This window comes from Acomys russatus, chromosome 2 (genome assembly GCF_903995435.1).
Source record: "Acomys russatus chromosome 2, mAcoRus1.1, whole genome shotgun sequence".
Lineage (NCBI taxonomy): Eukaryota > Metazoa > Chordata > Mammalia > Rodentia > Muridae > Acomys > Acomys russatus.
The window spans coordinates 82,926,662-82,952,513 of record NC_067138.1 but is presented as its reverse complement, the minus strand read 5'-3'; the positions used below and the strand labels follow the sequence as shown (position 1 = coordinate 82,952,513).

The 25,852-nt window shown below is 37.4% G+C and overlaps 1 protein-coding gene across 31 annotated transcripts in view; it reads left to right on the top strand.

Annotated features, from left to right (window-relative positions):
* The window catches only part of Ptprd (protein tyrosine phosphatase receptor type D), an 822,247-nt gene that overhangs the window by 724,587 nt on the left and 71,808 nt on the right, over nt 1-25,852 (top strand). For all 31 annotated transcript variants that reach the window (XM_051163652.1, XM_051163675.1, XM_051163581.1 and 28 more), the window contains one exon: nt 21,736-21,859. In XM_051163652.1, coding sequence (XP_051019609.1) covers nt 21,736-21,859 — 124 coding nt within the window. The remainder of the gene's footprint in view (nt 1-21,735; nt 21,860-25,852) is intronic.

Genomic DNA, 25,852 nt, shown 5'->3' with positions numbered 1-25,852 from the left:
TGGCACTGTGGATTAATGTTTATTGAAACCTATTAAGCTGAATAAAGTTAAATTTGTCACTCTAGTTTCATGCAAATGAGGTTAAAACATGAACGTTCTTCACAATGGTGTCTCTGAAGGTCGTTCTAGATGCTTTAAGTTTCATCTTCTTTTATGAGGAGAAAAAGTCACTGAAATATGAATAATCTCAATTTGAAAATAGCATCTACCATGCACAGAGTAAGGTCCACTCTCAAAGGCAATGAATTAGTCTTATAAACGTATAGAACTCAAAATAAGTATAGGTTCTACAAAGCAGAATGGCATTCTTTGGAAGTCTAGTGTATTTCAAACTCAGATTTCTAATGGCTGGCCTAGTAGAACAAGTCAATAATCATAGCATGCGAGAGGTGTACAGGTATCATACACTTGAGTCTAGCCTGAGCTGAGTCTTGGTTTTTAAAAAGTCAAATGAATTATTTTCTTAGACTCCATCTTAGATATTTAAGTATATTTGAGATTCAATTGGCAGACATCATCAGAGTCATTATTGTCAATACATATACACACATATATATGCACAAGTATAGTTTAAACCAGATGCATTGTTGGTGTCTTAATTACTTTTCTATTGCCTTGAAGAAACAACATAAGCAAGGATGCTTATAGAAAGTGTTTATTAGGGCTTACAGTTTTGGAAGATTAGTCCATGATTATCATGGTAGGAAATATTACACCAGGCAAGAAAGAGTGGCACTGGAGCTTACATCAGTTGAGAACTTACACCTTGAGGCAGAGAGAAACTGGGAATGATAATGGCCCTTGGAAACCTCAAAGCTTGTACCCGTTGACACACCTCCTCTAAGAAGGCCACACCTCCTAATCCTTCCCAACTGATTTCCCCAAATTGGAATTAAGTATTTGAGTATGTCGGTACCATTCTGTTAAAACCACCATAGCTTGTCCCTATAACTATAGATCTACTTAAGGAAAAACACAAGAGCTACTAGTATATAAGGGAGCTTATATACAGTTGAAGTCAGCTTCAAATACCAGCATCCAGAGCTAGAAGCCTACTGCATTTTCCTGAGGTCTTCAATAAAATTGTCTTCGTGTTTTATTCACCTGGCTTCATTCTTTCTGCTTTGTACAAGAGAAGGAAAAATATTTTTAAACTATGTTTCTGAGATGATAAAGTCAACTATATATTTCTAAGAATATTAAGGAATACACTTAATGAACTAATCATAAGAACTAATGAAAATTCATCAGAGTAAGAAAGGAAAACTGAAAAAAATATAATAAAGGAGGTAATATGAACAGAACTTTAAAGAAGAGGACTAAGTATTTTGCTAAGGGCAAAGTCAAAAGTATATTAGAGGCATGGTTTTAGTTCATGTTCCAGATCTGCTGAGTCAGAGTCTGCTGTTTAACAGGATATTATGATATCTTTGCAAAGAAAGTGTATGGAGAGAAATAGCATTGAGTGGACTTGTGTGATGATATAGGTTGTTTATGTTAGAGAGTTGAATGAGATTAAATTGGACCAGTGTGGAAGGTCAAGTGTTGTCAGGACCTTCCACCACAGTGCTAATGGTGAGACCTAAGTGTTCTGATGGTGGAAAAGGCATGGGATTTAATACAAACAGACTTGCATTTTGATTTGGATACTTTGTCCAGATATAGCCTTGTACAGTGACATACCCTAATAAGTTCCTCATCTATAAGTTATGTGGCTAGGACAATTAGGGAATGCATGCCTAGATGTCTGTAAATGGCAGTTTAAAAACTGGAAGCTTCTGATAAAGGAAACCAGCGAAAGCTAGTGAAAATAATTATACCTATTACTTTAAAAGCATCAAGTATATATTTAAAGGTTAAAATTATTAAGTTATGATGAGAATTCAGAACATATTTACAAAATAATTTCATAATAAAGTTAATTTATCATGCATATATTATACAAAATATAGAGACCTTGTGGTGAAGATGAACAATTGAGGATTATATAAAGCAATAATAGTTTAGGAACAGATAGGCTTGAACTCAAAATTGTACACTTTTTTGTCATCTATGCACTGCCACAAGTGCCCTATTAATGTGAGTCTGGCAGGAGTAGCTTTGTTTCTCCTTTTGTCATGAAAATAGACTCAGTAAGTTATTCATATAAACAGATTTGTCGATCCCGATGAGTCAAAGCCCCCAACATGTAAGTACCGCAGGAATCATAATAAAGGTGCATTAGGAAGATAAAAATGAAATATGACTTCTAATTTGATTCACAAGATTCAATTTCTCCAACTCAAAATTTACTCAATCATATTCTAATTTTTATAAGCTCTGTGGTCTGAATTGAGGCATTAACCTGCCTTAAAAGACAGTTAACAACAAAAGTCTTTCAAAATTCCTGTTTGTTTATAAGTACTTTAAAAATGTTTTACGTAATATTTGAGAATTTCATACATGGATGCAATGTGTTTTGCACAAATCTACCCCTCATCCCCCCTTCACAAGTCTACCAGAATGAGCCTACTATATCTCCCTTCAGTTACCATATGTATTTTTTATTAAACCAATGAGTCCAGTTAGTGCTGTTACTGTGGGCCTGGTGGTAGTCATTCACTGATGCAACCTACCAGGACCCATATCCCGGAAGAAAACTGACCCTTCCTCCCACAGCAACCATCATCACCTCAGCTGTGGTAGAGCTTCATTTGCTTCCCCCCAATGCTGGACTTCTGACTAGTTTGTTTTGTATAGGTCCTGTGCATTCTTTGCATTCATATGTGTAATGGCCCTGACATGTTCAGAAAACATAGTTTCACAATAGAAACTCCCATTGGTTTAATGATAACATGAATGTTATGGGGATAGCCAACCAATTTCTGATTGAGTTTAAGTCCCTTTTAAGACATTCTCCATTCTGCTCTGGTGGCCACACAGACAGTTGTCAAAAATCTACTTTCATATTTGTTAGTGCTAGCTCTTTCTGTTTGTAGTATTATCTTAAAATTCTAGATTGAAACTACTGTCTCCATTCCTTTTATTATAATTGTAAGTGACCAAAACAAACCTAGTTCTCAGAAGTCCTCACTAGAGTGCAACTTTCTTTTTCTACCCGAAATCCCAAGCCAGAGTTTGTTAGTATCTAAAGAGATGGACATCTCTGATCATAGCACTTATGATCCTCCTGCATTTCTCATTTGCATGTGCTAAGGATTTCTTCCAGTTCTTATGACAGTGGTCTTTGTGTCAGTAATGATGAGGCTCATATAGCAAACTTAACAGATATCAAAGACTTAATCTTCTGATTTTATCACATCATGTATATTATCCATTATTGAATAAACTCTGCATAATATACTGAAAGAGGTAAAAAAGAATAGGATTACTGCTTTCTTGGTGAGTAATGAAACACATAAACATGTTTCTGCCATATGTAGAGATAAGAAACATTATTTGGAACAATATTTTAAATGTATAGGGAGCACTGAGAACATGAGCTCAAGGTAGATTGTTTGTCCATTATCACACACCTACTGTGTGGTAGAACCAAGAGCTGGTGCCATATTCATCTTCGCTCCAACTTAAAAATTATTTTTCTTGCAGAACTAAATATTTTCTGTTTGTTTCTTGTTATGTCCTGATTATGAAGTTTACGAACCATAATCTCCTGTAGATAAAAATATGTCTGCTTAACTTCTATAAAGATACTATAGTTACCTCTTTGCCTCATATACCTATCCATCAGAGTAGTTGGTGGTTTTCCTGTGACATGTTGATTGTATATTTCTTTTTTCTGAAGATAGAGAATCCCTTGTGGTAAACATTATATTTCTCCAGAGAGGAGACAAACATTGTCTGTCATCAAATCAGTGACTGAAAAAAATTTTTTATTTCATTTTTCCTGTAACAAAGTTCTTGGTGTATTTGACCATTCCACAGTACATTTGTAGACATAAATCTAGTTTCAACAAACCTTTGTTACTTGCCCATATGGGCGTGTGTGTGCGTGTGTGTGTGAGTCTGTCTGTCTGTCTGTCTGTCTGTCTCTCTCTCTCTCTCTCTCTCTCTCTCTCTCTCTCTCTCTCTCTCTCTCTCTCTCTCTGTGTGTGTGTGTGTGTTTCTGTGTGTTCTTGTTTTGAATCCGTTGGCTTTTTCTATTGTCATGAAGAAATAAAGCATTAGATAACAAAGATCTAATTTAACTTTTTTTTCCAAGGTAAAAAATTGAAACCTAGGCCATAAGAGTTTGTTGCTGCTGTTGTTTTATAGTTTTAAACAAATAGTGGTCATTTATGTAGTGGACTAAAAAAGGAGTACAGATGTTTTACTCACTGGTATGCATAATTCCAATTAAGAAAGGTACACATCTAAATTAACTAGTCAGTCAATGTGAGATTCTCTTGGAACAGGATTGTAAGGCAGGATCATTTCCCACTTATATATAATGTAATTTGTCTACTTCTCAAATTGGGTCTTGATCCCTCTCCCTATCACTTAAGGCATTCTATTTATTGAGCCAACAGGAAAAATAGTACAACAGATTGGTCAGTTGCACAGGCCTTGGAGTCAGACTACCAGAATTTGGACCATGGCTTAGGTTCCATGGAAATAAGTGGATACATAAAGATGCCCATGAGGGTTGCTGGTAGAAATGGCTACTCATATTAGTAGATATTACTTGTTTCATGATATATGATAGCCTCCATGTTAAAAGAGACCGCTGAAAAAGAAGCATTGTAATCTTGTCACCAGTTTTAAGATGCCAGTCAATCAGAAATGTTACAGTATTGGAAAGAAATCTGTGTCTAAAAATCAGTGAAACACTGGCCTCTTTCTATCATTGGCCAAACCCCTAGGGCTTTGTTGAATCCAGTAAAGCATGATATAATAAGGAAGAAAAACAAAAACTCCATAGCTTAAGCCAGCACCATTAACCATTACTGTTTGCTTTGCCTGCATTCCAGTGTCATGCTGTGTTCAGACTTTCCTGGTCAGGTGTCAAGGCAGCTCAGCATGTTGTTGGCCACATAGTGACAAGCTTGCCATTGGCCATACAGCAGATGATTACTAAAGTGTGCATCTGGATCAATTCTGAACTTAGAGTTCACACACACTCACTTTTTGTGATCAAAATTGCTATTACCAACAACAGGAGCACACAGAACAAAGAGTGTCTTGTGTAAAAAGAGCTGTTTTCCCAATCGAAATCTCCACCTGATCTATCAGCAACACAGCCTTATTTTCAGACCCTTTTCTCTCAGAAAATAGTCTGTTATTATCTTTAGACTGCACAGAAGTGAATACATTTTAATGCAGACTCTTTAGATTTAACTTAAAAGTGCCCGCTGATTAGATTCCCAGTGTGGCCTTTACAGGGAAGATGGACCTGACAGTTGGCAATCTGAGAAGATGCTTTCTTTGGCCCATAGTTAATAAGCAACCTCACCAAATAAGATACAAAGGAACAGAGAATCTCTTCTCAGCTGGCTGTCATTCTGCATCTTGTAAACAAATGTAGCAAGACACAAAGACACAGCAGCTCATCTTAGAAGCACTATCTGAAATCAGTGTTGATCTGCACTGAGCCTTTCATTCTTGCTGAACCCATGCAGATATTAAGAACTTCACATGCAGCAAGTTCACCAAACTTCATAGCTCTCTTCTATTTAGACTTTTCAAGTTGTTATTCCTAACCTCCCTTAAAGGAAACAAATGTTATTGTTTTCTTAGCAGAATCAAACTCTGCACCTATATAGTTTATTACTTACTTCTCTGAACCCTGGTAACCCCAGAAAAACCTCTCATCAAATAGGTATAATTGTGTGGTTTGCCCACCTTGCTCTTATGTAAGTTCCCCTTTGCTGATGGGCCTTTGACTGCTATTGGACATGGTCTGGAGTGGCTTTCCACTTGCTCTCATATTGAGCCCAAGGCCCTTAGGAAGCAGTTAATCTTAAAGTGTCTGCAGTTCCCAAGAATCTTTAACTTCAAGAGAGTTACAGCAAGAATTGGGAAAGATAAGATTTTTCTGTTCTATTGTGGTTTTCAAAGGAAGTTGGTATTTGGCAGACACAGTGCAATTGAACATTGAAAGCAACAGCCCAGCTGTCTGAATAGCTTTTGTTACTTAACAAACATTGACTGCAGAACAACAAAGGTAAAAAAAATGAGCTTTGTCTTGGATGAGTCCATAGCCTTCTAAGAAAACATAAAAATAGGTAACTGTAAAGGAATAGTCGGAATTAGGAAGGAGCAAAGAGATGCTTCCCTGAGAGCCTGTGGCTTGGAGAATCAAGGATGTTGACTACAATTGTGTAGAGACATGGCAATCGGACAAAGCACAACTTGCTCAAGGATTCAAGGCTATAATGTTGTAAAGTCCAAAGCTGGTCACATCCAGAGAGGTCACCATACCAAGGTACTCAGCAGACACTGAGCATACACAAAAGTATTTTCAGGTCATGGAAACTACTTTCCACTCCTGATCGTAAAACAAGCTGTAAAACTCCCTGAAGGACTCAAGCAATGCATCTGTGTTTCTATTTCCCCAGAGAGGAGCTTTGTGGGAGAATAATAGTAATGCTACAATGAGAAGTTGGAGTGAAGGTAGTGAGAATCTGTAATCAAAGTCACAAGGATACCATCGCTTATCTATGTATAGGGTTCTTTGTCATTCTTTAGCTGCGTTTAAACTGTGGTTGAGCATAGTATCATGTTTGGGGAATATATAGAAAAGTAAAGACAAGGATGTGATCCTTAGGACATTAAAGAATTTACAGATTTTGCTTTGTCTTGTTTTAGAATCGTAAAATCAGCAGTTGATGTATTTGACTTTAACTACAAAGTTCATACATGCAACATGTTCAAAACTTAAATATTTCTCACGTGCTCAGTATTAAACTAGGCACTCATCAGACCAGGCTCTAGCCAGCGGATTATCCAGCCCATTTGTACTTAATTTATTCTTACTCCTCTTGTTCCCTAACCCTCTTTCTTTATGTTCTTGCCACTTTAAGAGTAATTTTCATTGGATCATTTTAATTTTAAACTATAAATGAAATAATATTAATAACAATAATAATAGTAATAATAATATCTGGCATTTGTGCAGATTTCTATAAGTTAGATAATTTATGCCTGGCCATCTTTGAAATACATTGTATATTACAATTCATCCAGTTCATCCAGAAAGTTTCTATTAGTATATCATATTAAAACAGAGGACACTGAACACACAGAAGTAAAGTAGATTTCCTGTAGTCATATCACTGTTACTAAGTCAATCTAGAATGTAAACCAAAAACCACGTGGTCTGGTGTCTAGATCACATTGTGACCATAGCAAACCTTTGCCTCTGATGATCCATTAAAGAAAATCTCATTCTACTTATTTCTTTGTAGTTTAAGATAGATGAGCCCACTTTCCTGGGTATGGTCCCTGGCCAGAGATTAAATTATTTTGAACAAGAGGGATTTGTTCGTCTGTTGTTTTTCTTAATAGGCCTTTATTGCCTAGGCTATGTAGACCCTGCTTCAGAAAGCCCCTAAATATTTAAATTAAAAAATAAAGTGAACCAGCAAAACCTATTTCACTCACCCCAACTCAACTTTTCTGTAGCCACAAGTAATAATTGTGAATGTCACTGAATCAAGCCCACTAGGAAAGCAGAAGACGAAAGAAGATTGCTTAAGGGACCAGAAGGTATACAGAGAGAGCCTTGACTCTCAGATGGGCTGGGTAGAATTTACTTGGTTCTTATCTTGACATTTCCATGGTTGACTAAATCAGCTGGCTTGTGAATCCTAAAGATAAAAACATTTGCCTGTCAACATGCTTCCTCTCCATCCTGTTTGCTATAATAACGAAGTCATACCACACCACTTAAATTAGTTATGCTACTTTTCTCTTTAAGATTTTAAAAAACATTTGTGTATGCCTAATTCCCCTATGTTTCTATAACTTAACTTCATATAAGAACCTCTGAGTGATCTGAAAAGATTGGAGTTTTAACTCCGTGAATACAAGATCCGGCATATTTTGATGGCAGCGCATACTATCTTTGTCTTTGCACGTTTATTTTTTATGGTTTTGTGGCAGTAGATATGTTTGTGTAACTCCAGCTTTTATTTCTGTGAAAGTGTGTCAAGTGGCACATAAGGAGCTGAAGAAAGGACAAAAGCCTCACTAAGAAGTGATTCAGCTGGGAAGCCATTCAGTGTAGCTTCCCTCACCCTATGTTTTGTTTACATGATTATTGCAGAATAAGATTTAAAGTGGATGCTACAGAGATCAACTCGCCCTTTTGCTTTCCCATTTTCCAGTGCCCTTCCTTGAAGGCTCTGTCTGCTTGCTGCTGTCTCTACCCAGAGAGCAGAACTGCCGCAGTGACTGAGGAAGTGTAATTAGTCTAGTTAATGAGCGGTGACACGCTGCCTCCCTTTGAATTCAGAGAAGCTAGGGTGTCTTCTCTGGGAAGGTGGGAATTTACCCCTTCTTCAAGTAATTAATTGATGTCCTTGTCATCAGGAGAATACAATTTTTGGCCTAATTGTTAGTGATGGTGGATGGTATTGTGCAAGTAGGCATTGATTTGCTTTCCTTCCTTCTTTTCTGATGTTGTAGTATTGATCCTTGTCACAGCTCAGAAATTCTTTTATTATCTTAAAAATAAATAGATAAATCCTGTACACCAAGGGGCTTCGATGCAGGGGCACACAGATTCCATTGTGGAGTTGTGCTTAAGGATTCCTGGGGCCTTTTAATCTAGTCTGCATCTGTCATTTTGCCAGAGGGATAACTTTTTAGCTACTTTCAGTGGTGTTGCTGAGGTAACTCAAGAACTTTCTATATTATAGCATGTGAATGATACAGTTTTCCAAGTAGACTCTCTAGACAAGGAAAGGAAAATATTTCCGGGGAAAATACATGTATTTAGGAAGATCTTAAAGTCATGTTAACTCATTTTCCTTTTGTCTGAGAATCAAGATTGTAAAGAGAATGGGGAATTGTGTCAACAAATTCTGATATAACAAGTGATTTTTAATTTTTAAAGTATTTATTAAGTATAGTTTTATATATGAGTATGAGCATTGCACAATATATATACATAGAGGTCAGAAGAGGGTATTGGATACCCTGCAGTAGGTGGTTATGAGCCACACAGTAGGTGCTAAGAACTGAGCCTAGATCCTCTGCAGGAACATCAACTGTTCTTAATCCTTCTGATAAAGCTCTGTAGCCCAAAAGTCGGTGTTTTTATTAGGAGCAAAAACATGAATCAAGGCAATTATGAGAAATAGTTGAATTTGTGCGATATGTTTTATTTACACCTGTCCCCTCTCTCTCTTTCTTTCCCTCTCCATTTCCCTCTCCCTTCCTCCCTTCCTCTTCCCTGCTGCTGCCCCATCCCTCTCTCTCAAGAACATCACTGTGTACCACAACCTGTCCTTGAACCAATGCCTCTGCCAGCTATTGGATAGGAAAATTATCTCTTGCTCACTCCAAAAACTCCACCATTAGCTTTCACACACCAGCAGCTTCAGTGTTTTTTTTTTTTTTTTCTCTCCTGTTTTATCATTAAAATATTTGGATGAAGAGAACACTTTGTTTCCCTAAGACTTCATCTGTCCTTGGTATCATTTGCTCTTGAAAGACTTGTAGCCTTTTTGTGTTTGATCTATAATTATTGCTACAGCAACTAGCTACAATGCCACAGAACAAGAATGAGAATTTTGTTAGAAATAAACCAACTCCGTGAAGTAAAGCTGCTCATTTTCTTCACATATTGCACATAACAAGAAAGACCAATTTGAAAATTATTATGTATTTTTTAAGTAATTGTAAGAACATTACTGCCTGTTTTCCTGTAAGCTTAACATTCAGCTGATCTCCTGTAGCCAACCTTGACCAGCTCCTGCGTCTATGCTGGGAACTTTGCTACACCCTGAAATAGAAGATGATAAATGTCCACAACCTCGGCCCTTGAATTCAGCATCTGATGGTCTCTTTAGGCTTTTTCTTTTCTTTTCTTTCTTTTCAGGCAAACTTTAGTTCTACCAGAATAACTAGATTTTGGTGGGTTTTGAGTCCAATGTAGCTGTGAGTTTTTCTTTGCTATAATTAGACTTGGACTTTGTTTATTATATTTCTTGTATTCACTGGTATGGGGTAATAGATTTTTTTCCCTGACATTCAAGAAGCTAAGAGGTTCAGTGCAGTTGGAGTGGGAGCAAAGGTCTCAGAACTGTAATTCAATGTCTGTATTTGCTAATTCCATAGACAGAAAAACAATTTCTTCAGACTCCTATGCTTTTGGAGGCGTCTCAGAGAAATACATTTTTTCCCTCTCATGTTCTGTTACTTGAGTGTATGTAAAATGAGATTAGGGAACAGCATTTGTTCTTTATTATGTTTCCCTGGCAGAACTGCTTAATGCTTCTGTAGGCTGTGGGAACTGTTAAGAAGCACAGCATCATATGCTACAATTTCAACCAAATTCCCCCAGCTGGATAAAATACAGACCAGCAGAGAGAAATGTAGAAACCTACAGTATCATATAGAACTTTTTATGTTCTATTCACTCTCTAAATCACTGGTTAAGGTGCTCTGCTTGTTTTTAATAGCTATCTTAGAAAAGGAAGATCTGTCTTTCAGAGCATACCATTTATGTTCATTTGTTTGCCCAGAGTACTATTTGTAAGAATGGCTAGCTTCTCTGGATTTTGTTAGCTAGTCTATTGAATCTTCAAAATGAATCTTCAACTTAGAGTTAGTCACATTCCATACAGTAAAAGCAGACTACCTCCTCTCTAAAATATCTCTTTAAAAACAATATATGTTTGAAATAAAATCAGATATTTCAGAATAAAAATTTTATTTGCTTTTAATTATTGGTATGCTAATAATAATTTTTATTCTGTGAAAGGAATTCATTTTATAACAACAGTAAAAATGAATAAATAAACGTATAATTTTTCTAGGAAGTTTATGACTGTGCAGATACGTCCAACACTGAATCTGAAAAGAAGTATTTTGAATCTTTTACCTTTTTAAGGCCTTGTTTAGTTTGTACAAATTTAGGAATCAAGTTTATCCAATGATGACTTTCAGCAGTATTAATAATTGATATAGAAAAATTGGTTGCTGTCAGAATGGATAGGGAGGTATTCTGAAGCCTCTTCTAGTCCTTGCATGTCAGGCTCACAATATTTAACTACATTTTATGATTTGATGAATGAAAACCACATACCTTTATGGATATTTTATGTTTAGCTACACTGGGGTAGCTATTTCATAGACGGAAGAGATATATGGAAGGCTATATTTCTATAGGACTTAATCATGGAATAAAGACTTTTCAAATGGAAAGATAAGTTTTGTAGAGTCAATTACCAGTACTCAGGTGCTGAGCTAGGAGGACTGTCACCGTTTTATAGTCAACAAGGACTATATAGAAAATTCCAGGTCAGCTTGGGCTACAATGTAAGACACTGTCTTACATACAAAAAAAAAAAAAAAAAAAAAAAAAGAATTTAAGCAACTTTAAGAAAAAACGTACAAGTCTGCATTAAAATAATTGCCATAGGGATGTACTGTACAATGTTGGGTATTTCATACTTAAGCAAACGCTTGAGAACCTTCTCGCTCAAGAATGGACAGGGAATGTGGGATTGGTCCAAACCCTTCAAGAAAGGAAAGATTTACAAAAAGAAATGATTAGAAAATTCTGTCTAGGCAAAAAATATTCCAGTGTGATGCCAGAACCGAGAACCCCCAACAGGAACAGTGGGGAAACAAGCAAAGGTTGGAATTCAGGTTTACTCCTCACGCCTGATTATAACCATCACACTTGAAAGTGAATGGGATGCAGCATGAAGCACACAGCATGGCAGCCCTTGACTTTAAAGGACCTTAACTGAGTACACGGATGACTGAAAACTCATCCTGCCCACCGAAGAATTTGATAAGCCATTTCAGGGACACCTAGATCAGTGGTCATATTCTTTTAATGTTTATGGGTCAGGTGCTACTTCTAGATCACCTTTGCACATGTACATACAGCAGTTGTGTGTGTGTGGGGGGGTTATTTGTTTGTTTAATGTACACTGCATTTCCTGGTGGAAACCTATTTCACTGGAAATGTACACTTTGAACACATAGACACCTCTCTCACAATAGTGTACAGAAAACCCATGTATGGACTATAATTCAGTATGACAACTGCCATAATTTCCTTGTATTCAGATTCATTGGCCTATGGTTATATGGAGCAACCCGGTTCTTTGTTAGTGACAGATTTATTGAAGGGAAGCTTTCAGAAGGCTTGTACCAGAAATGCTATTAACGTGCTATCTATTAAGCCATTAGACTGATCATTAATGTTACTCCTGAGTTATTGTCTTACCATTCCCAGTGGTTTCTGCCAATACCATTCCATCCTATGCTCCATTATGTCCCAGGTACCAGCTTCTGTCCTTTCCTCCGAATTCTGGTAGGTATGAAAAGCAAAGGACAAGAAAGAGGCTCTGTTGTGTGGATAGAAATGAGAGATTGAGACCATGTGTCTTTTTGTCCCTAATTATACAAGATGGTGCTGAAAATCTCATGCTTTGTTTTTCATTTGATTGAATGGGGGGAGGGCGGACGTTACTAAAAGTATTAGCATGTGGAAAGCCGTAGTATTCGCTCTCATTACCATAGAATTTTGGGGAATGAAATGATGTGGTATGGGCGTATCATTAGACCAAAACTGGTAGAGACATCTGGACTTAATCTGCTTTTCTGAATGTCAACAATTTTGAAATAAGAAATTAAGATTCATGACAGGGAATTTATAAGTTATGTATCTGCTAGAAGACCGTGGTTAAGGGCTCAGACTTCAAAGCCTTAAAACTCGTAGTGTGACTCATGGAAAGTGGCGTAATGGTCCAAGCCTACATTTCCTTATCAGCAATAGGGAGCACTATCTGTGTCATTGTCTTCTGAATTAAGAAAGATGCAGGTGTAATGATGAAAGAAGACAGACTCATTAGTCCTCATCCACAAACTAACAATTTAAGCTTCTTTTGTGAGTTTGGAAGGGTTGAGCTGGTCCTGTGTTGGCTTTTCAGTACTCCTTTTTGATAGTAAATGCACACATGATGTTTCCTCCCTAGACCATAAAGTCCAGGGGACAAACCTCCTATGGATCTTGATCCTACATTTTTTTTAACATGAGAATTGGATTCTGGGAATATCACATTTCACAGCTGCACAGTCTCAGTAGCTATGCACACGTCCCTCATCATCTTTGCCCTGCCTCCATCTTCTACATATTTATGATTTCCATCTTTCTTATCAACCTCTTAGCATTTCTTTAGACATGTTGATCCATGCAGTTTTTAAGATATGTGGCAATATGTGTTCTCACAAGTACATCATATTTGAAAACATGTAATTGAATAGTTTGAACAATCAAGCGATAGAATATGCCTGTGCTTGCTTCCACTTTTGATGCACTAAGAAAAAGAGATATTAAGACATAATTACACCTACTCTTTCAATGAAGATTATAAATACTAGAAAATATTACATTAGGCACAGAAGATTATAACTAAATGAATTATCAAGGTATAAAATCAGTAGATTATCTCTGGTCTTTGTTGCACAGGTGGACCTATACCCAGATAGCTTTTTCACTACCTCATTCCTTTCACTCTCTACCCTTCCCCAAAAGAATAAAATGTACAGCTGACAGGATGGCTCAGTGGATAAAGGCGATGGCTTCCAAGCTTGAAAACCTGAGTTCAATCCCAAGGACCCACACAGTAGAAAAAGAGTTGTCCTTAGACTTCTACACATGCCCCATAGCATATGCCCATCACATCACATACACACACACACACACACACACACACACACATGGACATAGCCACAAAATAAATAAATGTAAAAATTAAGGAAGGAAAAGGAGTAAGATACAATTTTGACTTTATGGAAAACACTATGCTAAGAAGTGCATCGTCTGTTCTCTTTGCGTTCTTTTCTATGGTGAGGTTTCATAGATACAGGGAGTGAGGGTGAGTCCGAGTCAAGCCAGCTAGCTTCTCTCCTGCTGGCTTAAATGCAGCACTTTTATCATCCAGTGTTAGGTAAATAGAGATGGCTGCTGGAGGAGTCAAATCACCCTTTCCTTTTCTGCTGCCCTTGAATATATATATGATTGTCTTTGTAAGTTGCCTCAGTATTTAACCAAGCAAGACATTGCTGTGATTACACACAGAGGCACGTAAACACAGCGTTGCCTGTGCTGCTGTGACGCTGATCAAATTTGGGTTTAAGAAAGCCTGGGCTGACTCTAACCTGCAGTGACCATGTAATTTAGTCCCTGAATTGAATGAAGTCTTTGAGAAGGAGAGATGGTCCCATAAATAATTGTAGCAGGGCTACAGATGTAAACAGGGTGTATAATCTGGTCAACTCAGCCTTTATTATACCTCCAGTCTGGCATATTCATTCTATCTGATCAGAAACTGTCTACTCTCTGGACAGCTCCCAATATTCTGACCTGATACTCTTTATTTATTCATTCAGAAATATTTATTTTAGAATTTACTCTGTGGGAACGACTGAGTGACAACCTCAGATAAAAAACAAACCCAGTCACAATTTCTTTATTGATTCCAGTTTTTCAAAAGTGTTAAAATAAAGCAAAACCAATGCAATTTTAATATGTTTTAAAGAAAACACACATTTTCTAAACAACTTCTCAGTTTAGTAAGAAATTGGGGTAAAAGTGTAGATTGTCAGGTTGTATAATGTTTTCTAGTTTGTGTATCACACGAAAGAGGAAAGAAAGAGCACATGACTTCAGAGTGTAAACATGGCCTGAAATACACACACACCGTGGAAATGAGGAGCAATGCACACCCTGTGTGATTCTCTTGAAGCCTGTGTCTAATGTATGCCTTGTTACTTTGCCTGCAAAAGGCAATCACGTTAGCAGCCTGGAGTCATTCCTGTGTGTTCGGTGTCCAAAAAACACCTGCTGGGAGCTTCAGTCTCCACCTGACAGTAACAACAAACACATTTGGGGAAAAGAGTGATAAGAAATTTTTCAGTGGTAACTTGTAGTTCTCTGTATTCTGCCACAAAGAGACAGCATTGAATTTTTATTTTTCTGATCCAGAAACAAGGTATTGATTAAACATTAACACAAGCCTTATTTTTCAGTTTCAAAGTTTATCTGTTTTTATGAGAAGCAATAAATAATTCAACACAAAGCAAAACAAAATGAAAACAACAGCAACAACAACAAAAAACCCTTCCAAATAAATGGCAAGCAAAAACAGTGTTGAAAGGCTAACATACATTGTGACTACAGGATGCAAAGTAAAATAGAATGATATTTAAAAACCCATTAAAACTTTCTGTATTTATTAAGTATTAATACTGTTGACTTGAGTCCACTGATGTCTTTTACATACCTCATTATGATTTATCTCGACTATTTTCCTTATAGCATTGTTTGCTCTAAAGTGATGTAAGTCACAGTAATCATAAATTAAGATATCCATTCACCTGTTCTTTCCCTTTTACAATCTACTAATGTTTCAGTTTTATGAATGAGCAGGTCTCCGTTATCAATTGGAAAGGGAAAAGTAAACTATGCATGTAGCCACTTGTGCTCTGTTTTGTTATCTCTGCTAAGAAGTAGATGAGGTTCCAAATGATAGAGTTGGACATGCTGTTGCATAATAAATAAGAGGCACAGAAATGGATTGCCTTGCAGCAGTAACAAAGCAACTCCTACCTTTTCTAATTCCAAGTGAAAGTAGAAACAATTGCCTGGAAGGGGAAGACAACTACTGATGGCTTGCTAAGACTGTGGTAGACAGGGGATGCTCTGACCCCACTCAGTGGCTGCATGTGGCAGAGAAAAGACGTGCTACTTTTCAGTTAAGACTTAAAACATATGCTTTGTCCTGAGTCCTTGAGGTTTGATGCAGATTCATAAATATTAGCAAACAGTGAAAACCCTCTTTATTCAGTACCCAAACCTGGTGCCCTGGTACTGTCTGGAAAGGGAAGGCACATGTATGAACTAGTTTAATGATACAAATGGGATATATTTAATATATGATTGTTTGTTTCTTATCAGAACACAGATGGCAATCTACAGTGTTCCTGAGATTGCATATCCCATTTTAATTAATAAATATTTTAGTCTTTCAATTGTTTGTTGATCAAGTGGTTCTTTTCATAAACCTTTATGGTCACCTCTTATCAATTCAGTCTACTGTATCTCTTTACTCAGAAAGATTAAGTAGTTTCTAACAGAATTTTTTATGTCTTAAAACTATCTGCAAGTCACTTAACTCTTTTCATATTTCCAACTGTTTAGAAAGATTCCAGTGTGCAAAGTGTGTTTATGAAATTCTTTTCCTTTGGTCCTTATGATCACACTGTACATTTCTCCACTCCCTACAACTTGTTAGTTAGGCCAGGCTGGCCTCCCAAGTGCTAGGATAAAAAGTGGACCACCACCCCCAGCTGCCCACTCCTCTCTTATTGCTCCTTTATCTGACATAGGAGCTAAATAACTAACAATCTAAATAATCTGATTAAAAGAAATCCCTGATCTCATCCCTCTAAATTTTTGCCTTTAGGAACAAGAGTGTCTTTCTTCTTCTTTTGGCTGGCTTCGGGAACATGTTGGCCAACAACTCTGGAATATTTGGTTTATAGATCTTAATACTGTATTTCTTTTTCACACTCTCATTTGAGGAGATCTCTCAAAAATGACCTCTTTCATAGTCATGAGGTAACAAAGCTGATCCTGAGCCCAGAGCCCACATTGCATTGCCCCAAAAAGGTGAAGACTTTTGTTACAATTTTCATTGTACTGGTTCCATGGCCTGTTAAAATCATTTAAAAGGACTTCTTAGGAGTGGAATTGTAGGAAACTGGTGATGTATCTGCACTGCTGTGACAGTGTGTGGGGTAAATGTTGATCAGAGAGTCACCTTATTTACCTCACATAATTGTGGGCATTGTTACCCTTTCCACTTCTTCCATGTATCAGAATTCTGAAAATAATAAAGGATAAATTATACTTTATATGTACAGTTTAGTATTTGTTACAAACTGTGGTCTAAATTTCAAATCTACCCTTTGGACAATATAAATCCTTGATTCAGTTCTGTTACCTAAAGGCAAATTTCTATCTGAAGAAATGTCTTCCTGAAACACTTTTTTGCTACATTTGACAAGTGTGGTATATTTATAAATTTATCTATGAATTGAAAACATCTCTTCTACTTTTCAAGGAAGAATACCTTTATGTCCATTTATTTTTAATTTAATTTAATTTTTTTGAAGACAGGGTTTCTCTGTGTATAGCCTTGCCTGTCCTGGACTCACTTTGTAGACCAAGCTGGTCTCGAACTCACAGCAATCTGCCTGCCTCTGTTTCCTGAGCGCTGGGATTGAAGGTGTGTGCCACCACTGTACATGTCCATTTATTAACACTGGTCATCTTCAAAAATAATGTTTTGATTCTTCACACTCTAATGGTATCGTATATCACAGATACTGTTACAGGGAAAGGCTCAATGTGCGCTGGTAACTAAGTGGATAAGGGGAGCCCAGGGAAAATGAGGGCACAAACCTTATTTGTGGGGGAAAGAAGTGGTAAGAGGGAACCCAGTGGGCACAGTAGCCTGACCTGCTACAGCTAACTGGAGCTGAAAATGCCAGCCATCCTGTGTCTTTCAAACATTGCTGTTACCCTCAACCTCATCTCACTGTCTGGCTTATGAAAGATTGTTAACTCAAATAAATGCATGTTATTTTCTTGGAACAATGTTCTCCTGGCAATTGCAAGCCCTTACTAACTGTGGAAAATATAGCTCTTCCCAACTATGTAGGCATGTATTTTGTTCAGTTGAATATATACATCAATTTACCATTTCCAAACAGTGGATGGAAAAAATATGAATATGAGCAAATGAAAAGCAGAAACTACTTTCTGCATAGATTACGAGTCAACTCCAGGCTGTTCTTCTAACCTCAAAAGGGACTTGAGAGTGCCAGACAGTAAACCACACTATGGAAGAACCAGACAAACTATGTGGTAAGCTAGGATTTCTCCAGAAGTTAAGGTCCTTGAAAGTTCAGTTCTAGTAGAGAGAGAGAGAGAGAGAGAGAGAGAGAGAGAGAGACAGACAGACAGACAGACAGACAGACACAGAGACACAGAGACACAGAGAGAGAAAAGAAAAAACATCATCTGGTCCATAGTTTAGATACTCAAATAGTTGGTCTAGTCCTTCCCTTTAATTAAATTTTTGTTATTTGTTTTGCAAACATACAAAAAAAAAAAAAAAACAAAACAAAACAAAACAGGATGAATCTGTTTTGTGGCAGTTCTTTGATGAGTCTCTAAAGGAATTTCTGAGGTTCCCTGTCTCCCTTGGTTAATGTGAGGATGAAGTGGACCACTGAGTACTTATGATTATGGATTTTGTGGTGTTTTGAATGTGGGAATTGTATTTTCTTTTGGCCCTAACATTGAATTTTAGAGAACCATTATAATAATGTTGTGCTCAAGTGATGACTCAGCACTATGAAAAAAAGGGTCATGCCCTGGGAGTGTCTCTCAAGGACTATAATCTGCTGTGCAAATTTCTGAGGATTCTGTCCTGTACTTAGAATCACAAACAGACCTCGGCAGTTTCTACCGAGTTTTGATTCCAGCTTTCTCTACATTGTGTTTAAGAGCCAGCAGATGGGTGGGTATGACACCAGCAAGTAAACTTTGCCTACACTTGTGAGGAAGTGTAGCAAACTTGACTTTCCTACCTAGTAGCTATTTGATTACACATGAATCATGTGACTTCTGTGCACATTAATCATCACATGATAAACATGATACCCATGCCTAGGATTTATATAAATTAAATGACTTAACAGCAAATATTGTAACTATTGGATAGACATACTTATATACTTACATTTTCATTGTGACTTTTTAATGAAAGTACACACTATAAATTATAACTTTATCTGATATATATTGATATATATATATATATATTCCCACTTATTTATTTTAAGACAAAGTTCTAGTTGATAAAAAACAACTTTAGAACTTTAAGGCCAAGTGTTTGATATCAGCAGGTGTCTATTTGAGACTTTGCCTTTCTTTGAATCATACACAAAAGACTTCCATGCATCTGGTCCCACCCATCCTAGAAGCAGCTGAGGTGAAAGTCTGTTAGTATTAAGATGATTTTCTTTGAAGTTATCCTGGAGAACAGCAGTCCAGACAGGGATGTAAACTCTTTGCTATCTTGGTCAAGTTGTTGTTACCATCTGGGGGGGGGGGGGCGCGCGGTCTATTGATTGGCTGGAGAAATTAATTATAATTACATGAGACATTCTTATTTTATGAGTTCTGTTTCAATGTAGTATATGGATTTCGTATGGTTTATGAAATATAAAAGCCCACTGATTAACTTTTATTTGAATAAATCAACCCGCTGTATTTCCATCTTTCAAAAGTCTCTCCAGACAGAAGGAAACCTAACCAGAACTCTACCTGAGGAAGGTAAAGAGGGAATGAGTCCTAAAGGGCATCAACATTACAAAGAAGGTCTTTGATAAAGAGGTACAATGAAGGGAGAAATTGAATAGAAGCAGTAGGCATTCAGAAAAAAATAATAATAATCAGAGTCCAGGGGATGAAAAGTGCTAATATCAAATTACTGAAATGACATCATCGTAACTTCCAATAAGAAGCTGCATGGTCACTGTGGGCCGGCTAAATATATGAGGTTAAAATAGAAATTATCTTCCCCTCTCAGCCTGCATTTGTGCTGCTCTTTGTCCATGTTGGCCATCACCAGCATCAAGAAAGAAAAAAAAAAAAAAAATGGGTTTGAGAATCAGCGCTCCACTCATATATGATTTCTTTGCATTTCTAACGTTGATAAAGGGACTGGGATGTTCAAAGCTCCCCGCCCCCCGCCATTATAAAAGATGTTAGTAGACCTCACCGATTTTTAGTACTTATTTTTTCCCCTGGGTTTACTGCTCTCAGCATTCTGACAAGCTCCAAAAATAATGACCTGTGTTGTGTGTTGTTAAATGTTCAGTCAGACAGATAGATACAGATGGATGAGTGCTTTGCTGCACAAAGGCAAGTCAGCATTATTTAATCAATGTTTGTTTGATCCGTGTAAAACAAGTATAAATGTAAGCTGCGTCCCATCTGTCCTATCATCCATGTGAAGCCAACCTCATTTTTAAAACTTGATCCCTTATGTAATTGTCCCAGAATGACACCGGATGATAAGTTGGGAGGGGAAGGACGGTCGTGTGTGCTTAAATGTGTTTCATGTCTTGGGCTTCTTCATTCTGCAGTGGCATTCTGAACACTTGTGCCTTCATAACTACCAGCTGCTAGTTAGCAGTGAGCTTTTGATTCTCTGGCCTAGGTTTGAAAGTTAACTCATGCAGATGTAACTAGCTTACTTTCCAGCAGTTAGCACACTGCCTGTCAGACAAGCAAGGCCTTCAGCCAGATTTACTGACTCAGTCTTTCCTTCTACTTCTTCATCTTCCACATTGGGGGGCGGGATGGGGTTGAGAGAGAGAGAGAGAGAGAGAGAGAGAGAGAGAGAGAGAGAGAGAGAGAGAGAGAGAGAGAGAGAGAGAGCGCGCCATCTCCTCACAGTTATTCTGGCTATAAAGCATAATGACCTGGTGTCCCTTACAATTCTCCTGTTACTTTCAGGATTTCTTCTCACAGGTATATTTTCATATGTGCCATACAGCTTGTTCTTCCACTATCATTGTTTTAAAATTTTCTTCAACTAAGCAATTAAGCCTGAATGTAGTTTTGAAATCATAGTGGAGCAGCCTACAAAACTCATTTTGTATCCAGACAGCACATGCTGTAGATTGTTTTTGCTTGAACTAAGACATTACAAAAAGATGATAAAAATTCGAAAATATAAGCAAAAAAAAAAAAAAAAAAAAAAAAAAACCCTACTGGATAAAAAGGCAGGCACAGTAAACATGATGATACATTGAAACAATATAATGATAAACAGAAAAATAATAAAAACAATTCAATCCTTCTGTAGGGTTATAAGTTGTTTTTCTCGCTGTGATGATGCTCACTGGTTCCCTTCCTCACCGTCACTGCCAGTTGTTTGCATTGTACAAATTGCCCTGACATAGGCTGTGCTGTTTTTATAAGTAAACAGATAAAATCATAAACATCCATTAAGATGGAAAGCACAGAAGTAGAGAATCAAAAACAGAGCCTGCGCATAGCAAAGCAAGGAAAAGGCCAGTCAAGTGAAAGTGTGTGCATACGTCCAGCCAGGAAAGATTAGGAAGGAATACTCGAGGCAAATTATATTCACAGCCCCAGAAAGAATATTGAGCTAAAATAACTTGTAAACTACAGCAGCAGAGAGAGAGGTAGAAAAGCAAGATACAGCCCTGCTACTCCAGTATTAACAGAACTGCTGAACTGATGCTTTCTCTTTTGGTCAATGTTGGTGATTGTTAATGACTCTCTCATGGCGTTGGTCAATGTACACTATGCAGGCTATGTTAGTGTTCCCCTCCACAGCTAAAATCATCCTTATGAAGTGCAGCTTTGGAAATTATTTTTAAATCATGTGCATTCCTTGTAATAAATGCCATAATTCTATGTTTTTCAGTATTGACTTTGTGTGTGCTGTTCTTCTTTCACAGTCAATTGACCCTGGCCAGCAGTTCACATGGGAACACTCAAACTTGGAAGTAAACAAACCAAAGAATAGATATGCAAATGTCATTGCATATGATCACTCTCGGGTTCTCTTATCAGCAATAGAAGGTAAGAAAATGCATATATTATTCAAATTGTTGTTTCCTAGGATTTAAGGATTTGCATGAGAATATAGTATTGACTGGATTGCTAGCCACCTATGAAAACATTTACCTCAAACCCAGGCACAGTTTATTGGCACCTTTACTTTCTTACATAAGTGAATCAGTCACAGGAACATGTTGTCACTGCTACCTACCATCACAGAAGCATCCATCCATCAAGACTTAATAATTTCCTCATGTTTTTATGTGGGGAGTGATACCCAGCTTACCTGTGATTGTTGATAGTTATGAGTGAATGGATGATTTTCAGAAGGAGTCTATACACACAGTTAAAGTAAGGAAAAGGGATCTGGTCTGTAAATAAATCCAGATATTCTTACTGGAGACAGGATAAACTTAGGAGTCAATGTTGTGACAACTAACAGGAACTAAGCACCTTGGGAATGCCCAGGCTATGGAATCCATGAACTGTTTTGTAATCTTGCTCTCACACTCGCCGTCAGGAATGCATTGTAGAGGGGATGATGGATGGAGAGAGTTGCTCCTCAGCAGACCCAGGAGGGTGGTTTCTGCTCCCCTCCTTCCAGTAATCGATCCCTGAATGTACCATACTAAAACATCTGGGAGTTCATTTCTGACCATCAGAATTCCAGTAGTCCTTAGGCCTTAGAAAGGATTTTTTTTCAGGCTACCTAATGCTTTCACATGTCATAACAGGCAACCTGAGCTACCACCTGTCTGTCACATACATCGTTTGTTACCAGTGGCACTCTGCAGCTCAAAGGTGTTCTGGTTAATCTCTTGCAGTTGCTTTAGACATCACTGAATAGTAATCCTTTCAGGAATTCACAGTGCAGTCTCATCTACAGTGGCTCAAGTACTTTTTATTTTTCTGCTTTTAAAAAAAAATCTATGGTAGCCAGAGAGTTTAGCTTTACAATTAAGCTTAGTTGTTTAGGGGTTAAGATGTTTTTAGGTCTAGATAGCTGTTTTACATTGATAAAGATTAGCTATGATAGATATGGATTTACATTCAGAATTTTAGGCACACCAAAATAGGAAAGATGTTTTCTTCAAGGTTGCCAAATACAAATAACCAAAACACTATGACTGTAACATTTATATAATTCCTGATTGTTTTGTGGTTCTCTTTACTGTATATAGTTTATTGTATATAGTGTAGTAATATAAATGTATATGTAAAAAATAAAGAAAAAATAAAAATCCAGGATAGTAACCACCTTTTCTCATAGCTCTTAGCTTGAAAGCTCTCTTTTGGCCAGACAATTGATTTAGCAGGAAAAGCCATTTACCAAGGACCTGAGTTCAATCCCAGAGTCCACGTAGTAGAAGGATGCAAGTTGACCTCTGACCTCTACAACAACATTATGTCACAGCCAGGGCCATAGTAATCAAATGGAATCACAAGAGTTCATGTCAGAGGCAGTCCTCACTCCCCACACAACCTTGGAGAATGAGCTTTCCATTGGATATATCTGAACAAAAGGTCTAGGTTCTCTGCATGCATTACCCTTGGTTGGTGCAGCAATTTGTGCAGGCCCCCCTGGTTCCAGATCCACTAGTCCAGATCCACAGAAACTCCCTACAGGGTTCCAGAACCCACTGGGTCCTTCCATTCCCCCATTCTTCCATACCACTCTCATCTGGAGTCCAACATGGAGTCCCAATATCTGTCCTGATCCCCTACTGGATGGAGTCTCTCAGAGAACATCTATGTTGTGCTTATAACCACTTAATAAGAGAGTATATACCATGCTTGTCTTTCTGAGACTAGGTTACCTCACTCAGGATGATCGTTTCTAGTTCTATCCATTTGCCTGAAATTTTCAAGATTTCCTTGTTTTTAACAGCTGAACAGTATATTCCATTGTATTAAAAAATGTACCACAGTTTCTTTATACATTCTTCTAAACAAACAAACAAACAAATAAATAAATAAATAAACACATGAAACTCTAAAAAGCTGCCTGACAGCTTTTGCTACCTTTAATTTTCCTTAATTTATTATCTTTCACATCTTGTTATGATGTGGTCAAATGCAGTAGTGTCCAAACATCAACCTTCTTCCACTCTGAAACACTGATTAATTCTTCCAAGTATCACCTATGCCAGCTGAGCAGGATTAGGCCACACTGGTGAGCACTTCTTTCTAAGTTTTGTTGAGAAATTCAAGCTGATGCTTGTGGATGGCTGAAGGCAGGTTTTACATTTTAGCTCTACATGTACATTTTAAAATGTAAAAAGGGAGCTACAGAGATGGTTCAGTGCTTAAGAACACTGGCTGCTCTTCCAAAAGATCCAAGTTCAATTCCCAGCACCTATATGGCAGCTCATAACTGTCCGTATCTCCTGTTCCAGGGCATCTGGCATGCTCACCCAGACATACACAGAAGCAAAACACCAATGTACATAAAAAATAAATCTTTTAAAAAATGTAATGTCATTATCACAGTAAATTAGGAGCAAAACTAAATCAGAGATAGAGGAAAGAAACTTTTCTTTAAATAAGTAAATATGGAAATAATGAATGAATGAATAAATAAATAAACATGAGACCCTAGAGAGCTGCCTGTCAGCTTTTGCTGCCTTTAATTTTCCTAAATTTATTATTTTTCACATGTTAACAAGAATAGGTATTAAGAAGAGGGTAGAGAAACTTGTACATTTAATATGACAGTTGGAAACTTATGCTCGCTTTATTCTTAGGCCATTTTTACAGTGTAGAAGCAAAAGCGCTTGACTTAGACTAAAACCTGCCTTTTTATAACTCTGTGCCCACAGATACACCCTAAATCTAGATCTGACCTAGAAACCAATGTCTCCCAATGTTCCGTTATGCAAAGGGTTAGAAGAATTTAATTAGAATTTGTGGGCTAGATAGAAAGCTTAATTCTGGATTATAACCATGAACATCATTTTATCTCAGACCGAGCCCTCCTAGCCTGGAAGTGCTCCAGGTGACAGCCATTCATCCTGTGTCAGTCTTAAACAAGCAAATGCTGTGCACAGGAACTGCCTAGCCAGCCACTAGCTGAGGCTCCTTGACAGGCAGCTCGGACAGCACAGGGACAGATGAAAATGGGAGCTGACATTAGCCCTGTTTATAAAAACTAATGTGTTCTACCTCTATTTGGTAACTGCAGTGACTGTGGCTGAGGGTTTTAATTTGGATAGTTTTGCAATCCTTTTCCTCATAGTATTAGCTATCCTTTTCATATTATTTTGCAGAATATCTGACAGACAGTAGAGAAGATGCAGAAATCGACACCGTGACTTACATTGCCTTTATCTTGTTTATAGCATAATGGTTTACCCTCTTTCCATTGACAGTATAAAAAGAGTAAGAGATGAAAGGGATCAAGGATTCTGTACACCTCCAACCAACTTCCTAAGCTGCTTGAAAGTGCTGATATTCCTGACATTTCCAGATCACTCATTGACTGAGAAAACCCAGAACAAATCCCGAAACTCAAATATAAACAGTTGTCACTTGTTGCACATCTGGGAAAAAATAGGTGGAGAAACACAGGTGAATGTTTGAAGTTGCCCCTTTGATAGTCTCCACTTAATCAGTTCTTAAGATAAAACTGTGGCTCCTGAACAAGAAATATAACAGCAGGTAGTTTTTTTATTTCAGTTAAATATTCTCAAATGAAGCCCAAATTGAAGTTTATTCTTATGTGCACATGAACACAATATTTTTTTAAAAATCTGTTAACTCTTATTCAGTGTGTCGAGGGTTCAGAAGCTATACTTTCTTAAAGCAGAGAAAGAGCGAGATGAAGAACAAGGAACCTCACTTTGAGGCATTAGTTGTTCCTATAGCTACATAACCTGGACTTCTCTGAGATGAGTTTTCTCAAATACAGCCTCTCTATTTCCTGGCTTCTAGGATCTGCATAGTTCTTCACAGCAGTAATGACCATACTAATGAAATGCTATTATAAACATTCTGTTTGATGTTTACCAGTATGTA